At 41.1% G+C, this 16,031-nt stretch overlaps 1 protein-coding gene across 5 annotated transcripts in view; it reads right to left on the bottom strand.

Annotated features, from left to right (window-relative positions):
* Positions 1-16,031, bottom strand: part of LOC108269607 (signal-induced proliferation-associated 1-like protein 1) — a 72,367-nt gene that overhangs the window by 17,401 nt on the left and 38,935 nt on the right. For all 5 annotated transcript variants that reach the window (XM_017475554.3, XM_017475557.3, XM_017475553.3 and 2 more), the window contains exons 6-9: positions 14,578-14,681; positions 13,984-14,141; positions 3,423-4,002; positions 27-301 (exon numbers count right to left, since the gene is read on the bottom strand). In XM_017475554.3, coding sequence (XP_017331043.2) covers positions 27-301; positions 3,423-4,002; positions 13,984-14,141; positions 14,578-14,681 — 1,117 coding nt within the window. The remainder of the gene's footprint in view (positions 1-26; positions 302-3,422; positions 4,003-13,983; positions 14,142-14,577; positions 14,682-16,031) is intronic.

Genomic DNA, 16,031 nt, shown 5'->3' with positions numbered 1-16,031 from the left:
TTCAGAATTGTTCGGCGTAAGATCACCTGCGGGGAGTGGAGTCCTCATGTGGAGGGATGATCACCACTCGGACCGTCACTGAGGTGCGCAGCAGGTCAATGATTTGCTCGTGTGACAGCGTTGCCACAGCCACCTTGCAGATCTCCACCAATCGGCTGCCCTGCCTCAAGCCGGCCTGCCATGCGTAGCCATAGGGCTCGACGTCGGCTACAATGCCCTCGAAATTCACATGGAACCCGAGCTGGCCCAGAGCGTTCCTTCTCAGCGTCATCTCCTTCGTCTGACTGCCCTTTGTCACCAGCTGAGGAATAAACAAACTTTAAGGATACACCAACTACAATAATATATATATATATATATATATATATATATATATATATATATATACACACACACACACACATATATACAGTGCATCCGGAAATATTCACAGCACTTCACTTTTTCCGCATTTTGTTATGTTACAGCCTTATTCCAAAATGGATTAAATTCATTATTTTCTTTAAAATTCTACAAACAATACCCCATAATGACGTGAAAGAAGTTTGAAATCTTTGCAAATTTATTAAAAAAAAAAAAAAAAAAAAAGCACATGTACATAAGTATTCACAGCCTTTGCTCAATACTTTGTTGAAGCACCTTTGGTCCTAATTACAGCCTCAAGTCTTTTTGAGAATGATGCTACAAGCTTGGCACACCTATTTTTGGGCAGTTTCTCCCATTCTTCCTTGCAGGACCTCTCAAGCTCCATCAGGTTGGATGGGGAGCGTCGGTGCACAGCCATTTTCAGATCTCTCCAGAGATGTTCAATCGGGTTCAAGTCTGGGCTCTGGCTGGGCCACTCAAAGACATTCACAGTGTTGTCCTGTAGCCACTCCTTTGTTTTCTTGGCTGTGTGCTTAGGGTCATTGTCCTGTTGGAAGATGAACCTTCGCCCCAGTCTGAGGTCCAGAGCACTCTGGAGCAGGTTTTCATCATGGATGTCTCTGTACATTGCTGCATTCATCTTTCCCTCGATCCTGACTAGTCTCCCAGTTCCTGCCGCTGAAAAACATCCCCACAGCGAGATGCTTCCACCACCATGCTTCACTGTAGGGATGGTACTGGACAGGTGATGACTGGTGCCTGGTTTCCTCCAGACATGACGCTTGCCATTCAGGCCAAAGAGTTCCATCTTTGTTTCATGAGACCAGAGAATTTTGTTTCTCATGGTCTGAGAGTCCTTCAGGTGCCTTTTGGCAAACTCCAGGCGGGCTGTCATGTGCCTTTTACTGAGGAGTGGCTTCCGTCTGGCCACTCTACCATACAGGCCTGATTGGTGGAGTGCTGCAGAGATGGTTGTTCTTCTGGAAGGTTCTCCTCTCTCCACAGAGACATGCTGGAGCTCTGTCAGAGTGAGCATTGGGTTTTTGGTCACCTCCCTGTCTAAGGCCCTTCTCCCCCGATCGCTCAGTTTGGCCAGGCAGCCAGCTCTAGGAAGAGTCCTGCTGGTTCCAGACTTCTTCCATTTACGGATGATGGAGGCCACTGTGCTCATTGGGACCTTCAATGCTGCAGAAATGTTTCTGTACCCTTCCCCAGATTTGTGCCTTGATACAATCCTGTCTCGGATGTCTACAGACAATTCCTTGGACTTCATGGCTTGGATTGTGCTCTGACATGCATTGTTAACTGTAGGACCTTATATAGACAGGTGTGTGCCTTTCCAAATCATGTCCAATCAAATGAATTTCCCACAGGTGGACTCCAATCAAGCTGTAGAAACATCTCGAGGATGATCAGTGGAAACAGGATGCACCTGAGCTCAATTTTCAGTTTCATGACCAAGGCTGTGAATACTTATGTACATGTGCTTTTTTGTTTTTTATTTTTAATAAATTTTCAAAGATTTCAAACAAACTTCTTTCACGTTGTCATTATGGGGTATTGTTTGTAGAATTTTAAAGAAAATAATGAATTCAATCCATTTTGGAATAACGCTGTAACATAACAAAAAGTGGAAAAAGTGAAGCACTGTGAATACTTTCTGGATACACTGTATATGTACACACACATTTTTATTTTATATATATATATATATATATATATATATATATATATATATATATATATATATATATATATATATATATATATACACACACACACACACACACACACACTATATACACACACGGAAATATATAGATATATCTGAATTTTCTGCTAATGTTTTCACTTTGTTCTGACTGAAGAATTATTTCAAAAGTGTGTTTTAGTTTGCTCTTAAGAGTCTCGTCAGATACATTTTCACATACCTATATGGATTTTTTTTTTATCTGGTACTATGATGCGTCTCTAGTTCTCATAATAGCATGGTAAACAAAACAAAAATGATTCATATCTGAAAGAAAGGCATAGTGGATGTTAGCACTTTTTTGAAAGAAAGATTAGAGTATACTGGTTTTATTACAGAGGACACTAGAGCTCATCCACAGACACGATTATGCTGCACCATTTTGAAGTTGCTTTTCAAGTCACACCAACAGCTTTGGGAACACCTAGGGTATAATGACAACTAGAATAAACGAGCAACAGCTCATGGACCAAATACAATCTAATGTATTACAATGCTGAGGTGGTTCAGTAAGCAACAAAAACGACTATATAGTCAAAAGTATGTGGACACCATACGTGGGCCTTTCCCAAACTGTTGCCATGAAGATATCTTTGAATACTGTAAACTGGCTCCAGAATGACCATGCCCCTGTGAACAAAGCGAACTCCAGGAAGACATGGTTTGCCAAGGTTGGAGTGGAAGAACTTGAATGGTCTGCACAGAGCCCTGACCTCAACCCCACCGAATATGTTTGGATGAATTGGGACGCCAACTTGTCTGGACCGAAGTCTTCTCGCCCAACGTCAGTGCCTGACCTCACTAATGCTCTTGTGGCTGAATGCACACAAATCCCAGAGTTTAAAAAAAAAAAAAAATAAATAAAAAAAAAAAAAATAAAAAAAGCATAGCTGTAGCCAGGAGTGCTATACCTTTTAATAGGTCTGTGGGGAATTAAATAACACCAACAAGCCACAAAGTTGCACCGGTGAAAGACTGATGACAGTGCTTCGTGTGTGTGTGTGGTAAATAATTAATCTACCATACTATTATTACACTGCCACACACAGGAATCAAATGTAGGCAGTAGCCAAAACAACAAAAGCACACACTAAGAGATAAAATGTCTGACTATGCATGTGTGTGTGTGAGAGAGAGTGAGTGAGTGAGAGATAGCTGAGGGTAAACTGAGGCAGCATTTCCTTGTCCTTACAGATCTTTTTAGATTTCTATATCTATTATATCCTGCTAAAACAGCAGGAACAACTCTTTATATTTGAATAATGTTAAGTCAAGTTTTAATTACTATATGAAGGCTCACACTGACCTCCAGGCGTCTGACGACTTCGCCAAAGTCCTCTGTGTTGTTATTGATGGATCGGAGCGAAACACTCTCACCACGCTCATAGTAGATCTTCATGGAGGCGGGGCTTCCCAGACACCAGCCAATCACATCTCTTGTGGAACAGTTGAATGCCAAGGCTTTGATCTCCTGGTCGAGGATAATGACAAACTCGTTGGAGATGGCCAGCAGACCCTCACGCTCCGCCCCCATCGCCAGGTCCTCCAAATGCACCGCCCACGTGATTGCGCCCAGGCTGCGCAGCTCTGCTCCTGCGTAAGGCCGGATTTTCTCCTTTCGCTTATGGGCCAGAGAGATAAAAGGAAATTTCCCCGATGATTCCACTGGCGTGCTGGTAACATGCCGCTCGGCCAGGTCGCGCAGATACTCCTGACGTGTGCGTGTAGCCATGGCGCCAAACTTGGATGATTTGTGAGCGGCGTTCTCGGCGTTGATAACTTTCGTCAGAAGGAACTCTCGGAACACGGTGGATTTGGGTAGAGTCACTTCTTTGGGGATTGGAGGACCAAACGCGGGCACATCACTCGAGCGGCTGACTGCCACACTGCGAGAAAAAGCGAATGATCGTTTGGGATCATGTGTTTTAATACAAATACAAAGTTTCTTGGTGTATTAGATTATTTTTTTCAAATCAGTCATAAGTCTGATCAAATTCACTGCTTTCATTCAATTACTGCATTGTTTTCTAAATATGAATACTACAATGGACTTGCAATCAGAAAATTGTAGGGGAAAAAACTAAACATTTAAATAAAAGGGTTGATTAAACATGTACTCCTATGGCATTTGGCAGACGCCCCTTATCCAGAGTGATTTACATTCATGTCATTTATACAAGTGAACAGTTGAGGGTTAAAGGCCTTGGGCAAGTGCCAACAGAGACAGCTTGGCGGTGCTGGGATTTGAACACATGACCTTCCAATCAGTAGTACCACCATACATTAATGCATTATCTATTGACCAGCCTGGAAAAATCAGGTTAGTGTGATTTCAATTCATTTCTGCAAATGCTGACAGTGGTGTTGTCCAGGTCTAGGTTCCTCAAATGATCAAGTCTGTTCACTATTCTATTTCTTATACTATTTAGTAGAGATGCACCGATACAAAATTTCTCAGCCGACACGATAACTGATTATTCAGAGTGATATCGGCCAATACCGATAGCTTTTATACCTTCTCTTAAATTAATCATAATTAATTCCACAATTTTGAAAGAAATGCAACTAAAAACTTTATTCTCTCCATTTCAACAAGTTGTTTCTCAGTAACTGGTCTCATAAACAGAAAACACATTACCCTAATTAACATGAACACTTTAACTCAATTCTGAAGATTACAGTAAGATTTCTTAACTTATTGAATGTTATTAATTCATATAAACATTGACTGAACTCTAATAAACCTCCTGTTAGTCTCACATTCACTCACCACTAACAAAAGCATTTCTACTTCATCATTAACATCAAACTGGTCATATATAATATACACTTTTTTATATATTAACAGGATATGAAATATACTACTCTACAAATATATTTTCTGTGCTTTTTTTGTGAACTCATCTTCATTTAAATCTTTCAACGGTGTTCTGGCACTTTAATTGAGCGCAGAAAAAAAATCTATAATAATTTGACTCGACGCCGAAACTTCTGCTTCACTGCTGCAGTGTCCGGTGTAAAATTTTAGCAGTACAGAGATTATAGACTGCAGTTTTTTTTGTCATTCCACACAAGAGACATCTTTACATACAGCACGAAATCGACGTGTTTTCCAGCCCTCTTTTTACTGACGGGATATAATCGGCCCTGATCATCGGATGTTTTTAAACCGATTATCGGCCGATACAGCGGTGCATCTCTAATATTTAGTGCTTTAATGCAGCACATTCAAATATAGTCACCGCTGTAGTCAAATATGAAAAAAGAAAGAGGGAAAGAAACAAAGAAAGAAAGTTGGTCGGTTCCTAATTCATCCTACAAAATGTCAAAGCCTGAAGCCACTAGAAAAAGAACAGTGGTTTGGCAATACCTACTTCAAAACCACAAAAAAAAAAAAAAAGAAAGGGTACTCTTTAGTCAGGTTTCTAGCTTGGCATGCTTTATAGAGGGACAAAAGAAGTAGGTCGAGTGGACTCTCCCTCGGGATAACTGGAAAGAAGAAGTAATAGGAAGGTCAAAGCGAGGTAAAAAAAAAAAAAAAAAAATCCATTATTACCAAGCAAACTATTTTCCTTTGGTTTTGTTCCTGCCAAGCCTTTTCACATTCCTGCACAAAGAAGGGTGTGAACTTTCCAATGCACTGGGGTTTTTATTTTTTTATTGGGCTGCAAACTTTGTTGGGATACTGCCTCGTGATGCTCTAGCTGACCACTACTGAATTACTCCCACACACACAGTCAGTCAGTCACAAGCACTTATTTAACTGGAAACAGAATGACTCTAGGCAGTGAGACAGTGCAAAAGCACGGACACACACAGATAACGATTCACAAGGTGGACGCCACAAAATGATTATTATTCTACAGCAGTGGTCCCCAAAGTAGAACCTTAAAAACACGGCTCGTGTTTGCACTGAACCAAGACTAAAGAAAATAAAACTAAGTAGGTCGCTTGGAAAAAGTGTCGGAAATACATGGAAAAGTAGGCGGGTCTTTAAAATCATATGTCTTTAAGGCCAATACCTGGATATGAAACAGAACTAGGAAAAACATGATTTAACAGGATTTTGCCAGGATTTACGACTGATTCTGACCAATAGGATTCATATCAATCTTCACTGCTCAGGTGGTAGAGCGGGTTGTCTACTAATTGTAGGGTTGGCGGTTCGATTATTGGCCCACATGACTCCACATACCGAAGTGTCCTTGGGCAAGACACGGAACTCCAACTTGCTCCGGATGGCAAGTTAGCCCCTCTGCTACGATTTTTGTGGGAGTGCGTGTGTGTGAGAATGGGTGAATAAGAACCAGTGTAAGGTTAAAGAATTGCTATATAAGTGCAGACCATTAACCATTTACTATTACTGCTACGTGACTAACTAATATGAGCCAGGGTTTTCATAGATGTTTAAAATCTACACAGCATGAAGAACCAACATGAGATAACCTGAAAAAAAAGATTTCAGAGTGCAAGACCTACGCTTGCTCAAACGTTTGACACTGTACCGCTTCTGTACTGCATGAAGACATGTCTGCTGGCGGCCTACAATCTGCAGGAAACTCTCCACTTTTGACGTAAAACTAGATCAATTGGTGGCCAAGAGGGAAAAAAAAAATGCACACTGCAATGTTGGGATCAATGGATATTACGCAATTTAAAAAAAAAAAAACAAAAAAAAAAAACAAACAAAAAAAAAAAAAACAACACATTTTTAAAGTGTGACCTGCTTCACTTTACCCAGGAAGCCATGTCAGCCATTCAAGACTTTGGTTGCTCTTGGTAAGTGCATACAAATTGGAGATTTGCAGCACAGTGAGAGGCTCAGTCTTTTGAATAGGTTAGGAAGGAGATGAGGGAAGAGACTGCAGTATAAATACGGATAATCAAACCATTGTGGCGTCATTTAAAATATACTGGATTGCTGTGGGTTGGTACATTTAGCAAAACTGTATTTAAAAATTCACATGGTTTAAATTCATACGCATAGATTACGCCACGTCTTATTCAAGCACATGGAAGATGTACGGAAATCAGCCACTTCCACTATAGCAGAGCCTGTAATAAATAAATAAATATATAAATATATAAATTATATAGATAGAGACTTTTTTACACTTTACCAACATTCCCCTAGTGCAGACTTTGAGATGGAATGCAGGGTTAAGGGGACCATTCGGTACTAGCCCGGAGTCCGGTCTCATCTTTAATGCTCATGACCATAGTAACAAATACTCAAATCACTTCAGTTGTCCACCATCTACTCAAAAGAGAATAAATCCTTCACAGGTTATCCATGTTCCTACTGAAACCTGCACCTCAACACTTGCTCACAGACTCCCACAAAGGGGAAAAGAAACTTGATGGCTAATAAACATCGGCTAATGTTGTATTAACTGATTGCAAGACTGTATAGATAATGGTAAACAATGCTGCCTTGATTCTGAGTTATCGCTGGAAATAATTCTAAAGGTAAGTGATATACCCCATCACACAGTTGCAATCAGAATGATCCGACCCCGAGTCGAGCCTTACCGTGCAGTGGAAAAGCACAATAATGAAACCCTTGATTAGTTGCATCAGGTGTGCTTGGGACAACACCTGTTTTGCATATTTGTGCTGTTGTGAGGGATTCTATTCAGGCTGCTGAATAATTCAGAAACTGGAGAAATCATAATAAGGTGCATTTTCAGTTGAATTTGGGGAAACCACTTGAAGCATCGATTGTGTTGAACTATTTCAATTACCTTTGTTTGATTTGTTCACTGCAAACAGCTGAAAGTCTGTACATTTGGACAATAAACCTGATTTGCAATGGGGGTTGAATAACTTTGATTGCAACTGTATACTGTATGAAGCCTATATAAGCACTTGCACAACTTCTGTCCAAAACACAATTTGTCTTTGGAAACTTTATGTACTACCTTGTTACTTTCACTACTCAGCATATCTAAAAGATTTAGCATACAACTTTAATCCTATGATGAGTTATGAGCAGCGTGTTTCCACCAACACTGAAATGAAACCCATGCAACTGTGAATAATTTCACTTTTATCTGCCAAGACAAAAATCAAATCAATCAAAATCCAACACCCATTTCTGACAACTGCCTTAGGCTAAATTCTGTTGGGAAAATTAATGATGCTACTTTATAGGTCTCAGTGATCCATTCACAACTGTATGCAAAAGCAAGATCATGAAAAGATTTCATTAACATTTTCTATGCACATGCAATATTTTGAGATTACCCACACCTTCGCTAAGAGTCCGGTGGTGAGTCAGATGGACAAGCAATGCCTTGGAGACAGCTGTGTGCTGCTCACACCAAGGACGAGTGTAGCCAGCAGCGGATCACAAGGTATTTCTTCCTGCTAAAGCTATACATCCTACAGCAAGCTTCCCCTTCGGTTTCAACTTCCTCTTGATCGCTTGAAGAAAGAATCAATTAAAAGTGTCCAGAACAAAAATAAAATAAAAAGGTGGTCGTCATCGTGGTTAGTTCTTCAGAAACCGATAATGCTGAGACAGTGACGTCAAGAAACAAAAAGAAAACAGGATCACGCTTTTAAAAAGGAGGTCATGGCTTTTTTTTTTTTTTTTTTTAGGATTCATTTATCTCCATTTGTTCCTGTGGTATGCTGCGAAATCCAGACTTCTCTTTGCCAGTATGTTCTTTAAATATGTTCTTGGAAAAATATAGATTTTTTACAATATAATCTCAACTCAATGTCAAGCATAAGACTGTCAGCCTTAAAAAAAAATCCTATTAAGACAAAAACTAATGGATCGTTCCAACGGCAGGTGTGTGCGTGTGAAGCTTTGCGAGAGCGAAGCATTTTCTGTGAGCAGCGAGTGTTGTCATTCAGCTGAAAAACCAGTGCGTATACGAGTGTGAGCGAGTGCATGTATGAGGGTGGGGGATGAAGGTCTGAGGAGAAGAGTCCTGCATGCATGCACACACACACACACACACCTTAACTTCTCCAGACTTCTGAGGCAGGCAAAAGGAGATATGTGAGTGTGTGTGTGCGCGCGCGCATGTTCAAACCTTTTTGATTTTTTAGAATGCCATCAAGGCATTTCTTTGTTTAATATGCTTAATCTCATTCAAATATAGCTGCTGGAAAAAAAAATGCACACATTAAAATGAGTGATTAAAAAAAAGAAGAAAAAAAAAAGTAAGAACGCATTACATGGTCTAGAATCAGTGCCTCGGTGCCTCCGTCACATTAGATAACAGTTCATGGAGCAGACACATAGTCAGACTTAATCAGAGCAGCATGTACTATACACCCCTTATACAGCTCTTCTGAAATGGTCTTCATAGCTTAACTCGTCATGACGTATACGTGACAAGCGGAGCGCTTCGCTAGGATTGGTACTGAAATATAAATAAGATGCTTTTAAGCCACAATCAGACTATAAACAGAGAGAAAAGATTCGAGTGTGGAACTGAAAGTAAATAACTATTTTATAATTCGTTGGTCTAGGGGTACGATTCTCGCTGAGGGTGTGAGAGGTCCCAGGTTCAAATCCCAAATCTGGAATCTAAATAAACGTTTCCAAATATAAATATGGAATATAAATGACATCATTAGTCTTAAAGGTCAGGCTGGATATTCTGCATAATGAATGTCTCATGGAGAGTTCTGACAACGCTTACTCAATAGTTTAGGGCAGTGGTGGTGGAGTGGTTAAAGGCTCTGGGTTACTGATCAGAAGATCAGGAGTTCAAGCCCCCAGCACTGCCAAGTTAACACTGTTGGGCCGTTGGGTAAGGCCCTTAACCCTCAATTGCTCAGTTGTATAAATGAGATAAATGTAAGTCGCTCTGGATAAGGGCGTCTGCCAAAATGCTATAAAATGTAAATGTAAAATAAACTTTGTCCTATTGTTCACCCTGAGGAAGAGCAGGCACAATAGCATGCTGGGAAGGGGCATTGTGGAGATTGCTAGATCTCCAATAGCACTTATTTGAGCACCTTGGTGCAATGAGCTGTTGGCTAAAGGTGCTCCTATATATCACGCCATGGGCAAAACGTGGGTAGCATCCTCACCTGTGGCTGTAGTCCACACCAACATTGGTAATACTGAAAACATTTATTGTTTGTTTTACCCACACCAGCAATGTCAGTCCATTTCCCTTCCACAGTGAAACCATGAAAATGTCGAGCATGTACACTGACCTAGTGACATTCTTACTTGCCTTGGCATTGTGTATATACACTATAATACTAAGCAGCCATTCACAGAATTAACATACACAATACAGAAAACGGCATTACAATAAGTTTGATTGGATCTGATAAGATATTGGAATTGTGGAGATTACACAACATTCCCAAAGGGGCATTTCAGTGGGGGTTTTTTTTTATTTTATTATTATTATTAAACAAAGCAGTTTACTGAGGTGTTTAGCGTTCCCTGAAGTGATGCTGCCCCATCAGCAGACCATGGAATACAAAGAATGCTTGCAACACTAGACTGACAGATGAGCCCCAGTAGCTTGCTGCACAGACTGAAATACTTCACCTTCCTTAGAAAGAATATCCTGCTCTGACCTTTCTTTCACAGCGCATCACTGTCTACAGTCTAGTTAGGTTAGACCACAGGGACTTTTACCACTGCGCCATTTCTACATGCTAGCCCTGTACAGTGACAGGCTTGACAGGCTCTCCAGCACACTGGTATTCCACCACCACTTCCCTTGTCTTGCTGATGGTAAGCTGAAGATGGTTTTCCCTGCTCCACAAGAAAAGTCCTCCACCAGCCTCCTGTAATCATCTCCATTATGCACCCTACAAGGGGAGAACTTCTGCAGGTGGCATAAGCTGGTGTAAAACTGAAAGTCCAATATAGAGAGTGAAGAGAGGAAGGGAGGCAGGATGGTTCCATGGGATTCCCCAGTATAGCTCGCCTCATCCAACCCCACAAAAAAATAAATAAATAAATAAAAAAAATGTAGCCTGTTGGTCAGTCCAAGATCCAGGAGACTAAAGCACAAAGTATACTTCACTTTTTACACATATGCTAGGAACAGTGTACAGTACGCGTGACGCAAATTTCGTCATCAGCATACCATTTTTCTAACTGGTCCCACATGCGTATTCAATTCTTTTGCACTATTAGTTGTCCCACAAGGTGGCAAGAGTGATTCAGTGCCGTTGACTCAAGGTAGTCGAAGAAAAAACTGAATTTGCCATCCCTCGCCAAAAAGACTGAATTTGCCATCCCTCACTCTTTTCTGGTTGAGTGGTCGCAGAGACCATTATCTCTTCCACTTTTAAAAAAAAAAAAAAAAAAAAAAAAAAAAAAAAAAAAATCTTCTTCCTTTAGTAACAAGTGAAACAGCACGTCTTTCTCCTCCATTGTCCTTGGAGGAATCCTGTTGTGATTCTTCTTCGTCGTCATCCTTCACAACAGAAGACCTGCTTTCCTGCTCTGTACTGACTCTTGTAGGTCAGGAGGACTAGTGCAAGTCGTCGCAATGTGCATGCGTCAACCGCCTAGGTACCCGTAGATGTCAAATGGTGTATACTTTGAAAGGCTATGCATACGTCTGTGTGCATACGTTAACATATGCGTAAAAGAACAACGTATACTTTGGGCTTAGAGGCAGGATGGAACCCGATCGAGTCCAAGTGTGTGTAAGTTCTGTGGAACATAGATCAGAGCATCCTACACAACTGTTTGTGCATGTACTTGATGGACCATTACTAGAGATAGGAGCTGCTTGAGGACCAGCCCCTCAAAGGTCTTCATTATGTGAGATGTTACTGCAACAGACCCCTAGTCTTTGTGGTTATTGGGATGTGTTGTCTTTGGCACTGGAATTATGCAGGTAGTCTTCCAGAGCTAAGGCACTTTCTGAGGTGTTAGGTAGAACAGGAACAGCAGCACCCTACAGAACCGGCTGGGGCAGGTCTTAAGCACCCTGGGGCTGATACAATCAGGCCCCCACAACCTTGCCTGTGCAAAGTATACAGTAAACAGCGGGAGTGGTGGTATTCTCAGTAAGTATTGGGGTCAGTGGGGGTGGTGTCCTCTGTGTTTGAGGGGACGTCAAAGGGACTGCAGGAAGAAGGGGGTGGTGGTATTGTCTAGGCTGAAAGAACCCCAGTTGGCACAAAGGCGTTAGAGTTGGAGGTGTTTGGGGAACATCCTTAACCCTAACCAGGTACCTCTCCACAATGAAATTCTCAACTTGTTTGTAGTCATTTATAGTCCTCATTCCACTGCACACCTGCTTCAACTCGCACTGCAGCTTGTCCTTGTAGACCTCATGAAGCCAAAACGTCAGCTCAGACGCCACCCTTTTGATGTCTTTCTTGCCTCTTTATCAAAAGACCTTCATCATTTTGGTCAGTCTTTTAGGTCCTTTGATTCTATGGTTTGTTACTGGCAAAATGTACCAGACTCTCCAGATTAAAGCTAGAAGTCAGGACCACATAAAAGTCTCAAATGACCAGAATGTGTTTAATGATCTTAAAGATGGATTTTCCAGCACAGTATAGTTCTTAAAGCTCTTGAGACAGTTAAGCCCGCCATGCTGTAATAAAGTAGTGATGAATGTTGTCATATAGGACTAAGCACATAGGTATGATGACTATGGTACGATGACCATGGTACAACGAGGGATTTTGCAACCATTTCGGTAATGCTGCAACCATTTCATTGATGCTGTGAGAGGACTGCAGCAGTCAACTGCACAGCAGAATCCGGCACAAATTAAGTGCTCCCTAAAGCCAAGTTCACACTACGTGGCTTTCAGGGTCGGCAGACTGTTGTGCTGTTCACACTACACGACTTGCTCTGTTGTAATCGGGAGTCTTGAAGTCGTTGTGCTGTTCACACGACGTGATTGCTCGGCGACAGTGGGGTCACACACACACACACACACACACACACACACACTACACGATCTGACAACGACTCAGTCACGCGACGACTATCTGATGTCCAAACTACATTTTGTCACGGACACACACGCGAGAAGTGACACAGATATGACAGGAAACAGGAGTTGTTTATTTGACGATGGACGGAGGACAGAAACAAGTGGTGCGAGCCGTTTGCGTGATGATTTGTGTTGAAGAAACCCCAAAAAGAAAAAGACAAAGAAAGTGGGTGAAAGAATGAATTAGCACATGCAGGCAGCAGGAATTGTGTGCGCTACAAAGAGAGTTGGGGTGAGCAAAAAATGTTTCCACAGCTTCTCCCCTGTATGCCTCTGCCATATGTTTTGTGGGTTTCCCTTCCTCACGGTGACCTCACCCCATGCCTTGCTCTCTCATTGGCTGTAGCTCGTTGCCACAAATCACTGCCATTGACGACACGTTTCACACTACAGGATATGGAGTCGCATGACAGCTCCAAATATTTAGCACGCCAAATATCGGCCTGGTGTCAGCGAGCCTCTTTCATGCGTCGTTGAGTAGTTCATACATAACGATCAGCTGCTGATTGGCGAGCGCCGACTGATCGGCGACTTGCAAATGGCCGATACACGATAAAATCGCGTAGTGTGAACTAGGCTATAGCCTGTGCTCAACCTGCATGCACTACCTTGGTAGATCACCTGCTAAACTGGCCAACCACCATAAACAGTGGCTACAAATGATGTAAAGGTTGCCTCTCAAAAGTAAATCTGCCCCAAGTATCTATTTCTTACATACAGCTGACCAACGTTTACACTTAAAGTTCATACGTTTGACACCAAAGTAACACTTCAGTTTAACACATCTGATTTAACAGTGAAAACGCAGCTCAAAAATATTACACCTGCCAGTCCCCCCCGCCACAGGCCAGTACATGTATGCTCTATTTAACAACCGACCTGAACCTTTACCCCTTTGCTGGTTCTGTTTACCTGTAGCAGGTGTTGTCTGAGCAGGGATTGTGAACGCGGACGATGATGAAGACATGTTGGAAATGTGAGCGGATGTGTTTAGGGGTGAAGGGATGAGCTCCTGGCTCCTGGAAAACGATGGTGACGATATCATTCCCAATGTGCCTTTTCCTCAACAACTGCAGAAAACAAAGAAAAATAAATAAATAAATAAATAAATATGAGCAGTGGTACAGACAGGCCATGCCACAAAATGTATATTGACTTAAAATAACATTACATATTATATTTCATACGCAGGCTCTGAAGCACTGTATTGTACCTCTCAGTTTCAGCATTACAGTAGCAATCATTATTGACACACAGACTCCATAATCAAAATTTTTCTTTCCTGTATTCAAATGATATCTGTACTCTATAATTTACTGCATGTGCAGCACCTCATCTGGTAATAACGGAAATGTCTGAAGCACAAATCACTATTACGCAAACTATTATAACTGGACATACAGGCACCTTCAGGACAGCGTTGAAGAACTGGTAAAGTAAACCCCGACGCAAGATCATACATTTTAAAATTGGACGAATGGAACAGAGAACGGAGCGCTGCTTAACCTGCTGTTTGTTGTTTGGAGTATATGGGAGCATTGTTGTCACATGAAACATGATCTCGTAGTCCTTGTATGCTGTGTACAGAGAGTGTGTCCCAGTGGAATCCGCTAAAAGAGAAAAGAGGTAGCCAACCATTAATAACAACAACAACAACAGGTTAGGATATTTTTAGCGTTATTTCATAATTATCTCACGCTCAAGTATACTATAAAGGAGAAATACAAACAAAACAAAAAAAATATGCAGAAATTATGTAAACATGCTAACGTTACAGTCACACTAGCAAATGACAAGTTGCACGTGTCACTTTGTTTTTCTCTAATGTGCATGTAGAGACCACTACGGTCATCACTTTCGGGTGTGCACTGTCCAGTGTTAGTTTTTTCCCAGTTCTTATGAGAAACAGTAATAGCTATATAATCTACAACTTCTAAGTGGTTAAGCGGAAGATACATAACACCCTGATCAGTATGAAAACTGATTGTTGTTTGATTCACATGTCAAATATTAGGCTTCGCTGGCAGATTAGCAAAGCAAGCTAATCTAGATACGTACACTCACCAGACACACCAACAATCTGTTACATCCTTCCAGAGCTTTATGGTTTTTGTAACATCTCGATACGCATTTAAAGAGAGGTTGTATTTGACAGCACAAGATGAATTTTTCTCCTTTTTTTGTGCATCAATCACTGAATGGGAACTACTGTAACTGCAGGTAGGAACTTCAATTGTAAGTGGGGAACTGAAGAAATGTTGGACCACAAACACACACACCACTGGATTTGCCTGAGGAGTCATTCAAGCCATTTGTTTGGATTTGTCACTTTACTATGTCCTATCAAAAACGTGCATAAGATTGAGGAAAAGCTCAATTCAAATGTCTTGTCTTAGTTTTTTGCCACAATCACTGAAGTCACAGTTCTGCATCACACATTTACATAGAAAATGAACCGTCATCTGCTGTTTTGTCGCTTGCTACTGTGAATGCAGGATAACAGACAATACGTCCCCATACAACCCTCTACCAAAAAAAGCACCCACATTTATGCTATGTGCAATACTGACAATATCCAGAAACCAGCTTGAGTCTGTGATAAATGTGGCAAGAAACTATTTAAGCATGCAATGGTAAGAACCTCCTTATACCAAAGACCTAAAGCAAGTCAGTTGCTTGAAAGTATTTATTATCCTAATTTTTTTTTAATTATTCATTTAAAAGTATATAACATGATACAGTATTTTGACAACAATACCCACCATGTACTATCTATGCCTAATGAGACCAAAAGGAAAAATAAATACACAGCGTTCACATAACACAAAAGAAACGTGCTTCTCGGCTGCCTTCTGAGATAAACGGCTGTGTCCTGGCGAGAAACTCAAATTATGAAGGGGTATTTCACGGGATGATCATAGATATGTAATTAAGTGCGTGGTTGGAATTATCTATCATGT

The sequence above is a fragment of the Ictalurus punctatus genome, chromosome 9, assembly GCF_001660625.3.
Source record: "Ictalurus punctatus breed USDA103 chromosome 9, Coco_2.0, whole genome shotgun sequence".
Taxonomy (NCBI): Eukaryota; Metazoa; Chordata; class Actinopteri; order Siluriformes; family Ictaluridae; genus Ictalurus; species Ictalurus punctatus.
The sequence above is the reverse complement of the archived record's forward strand: the minus strand, read 5'-3'. Positions and strand labels throughout refer to the sequence as shown.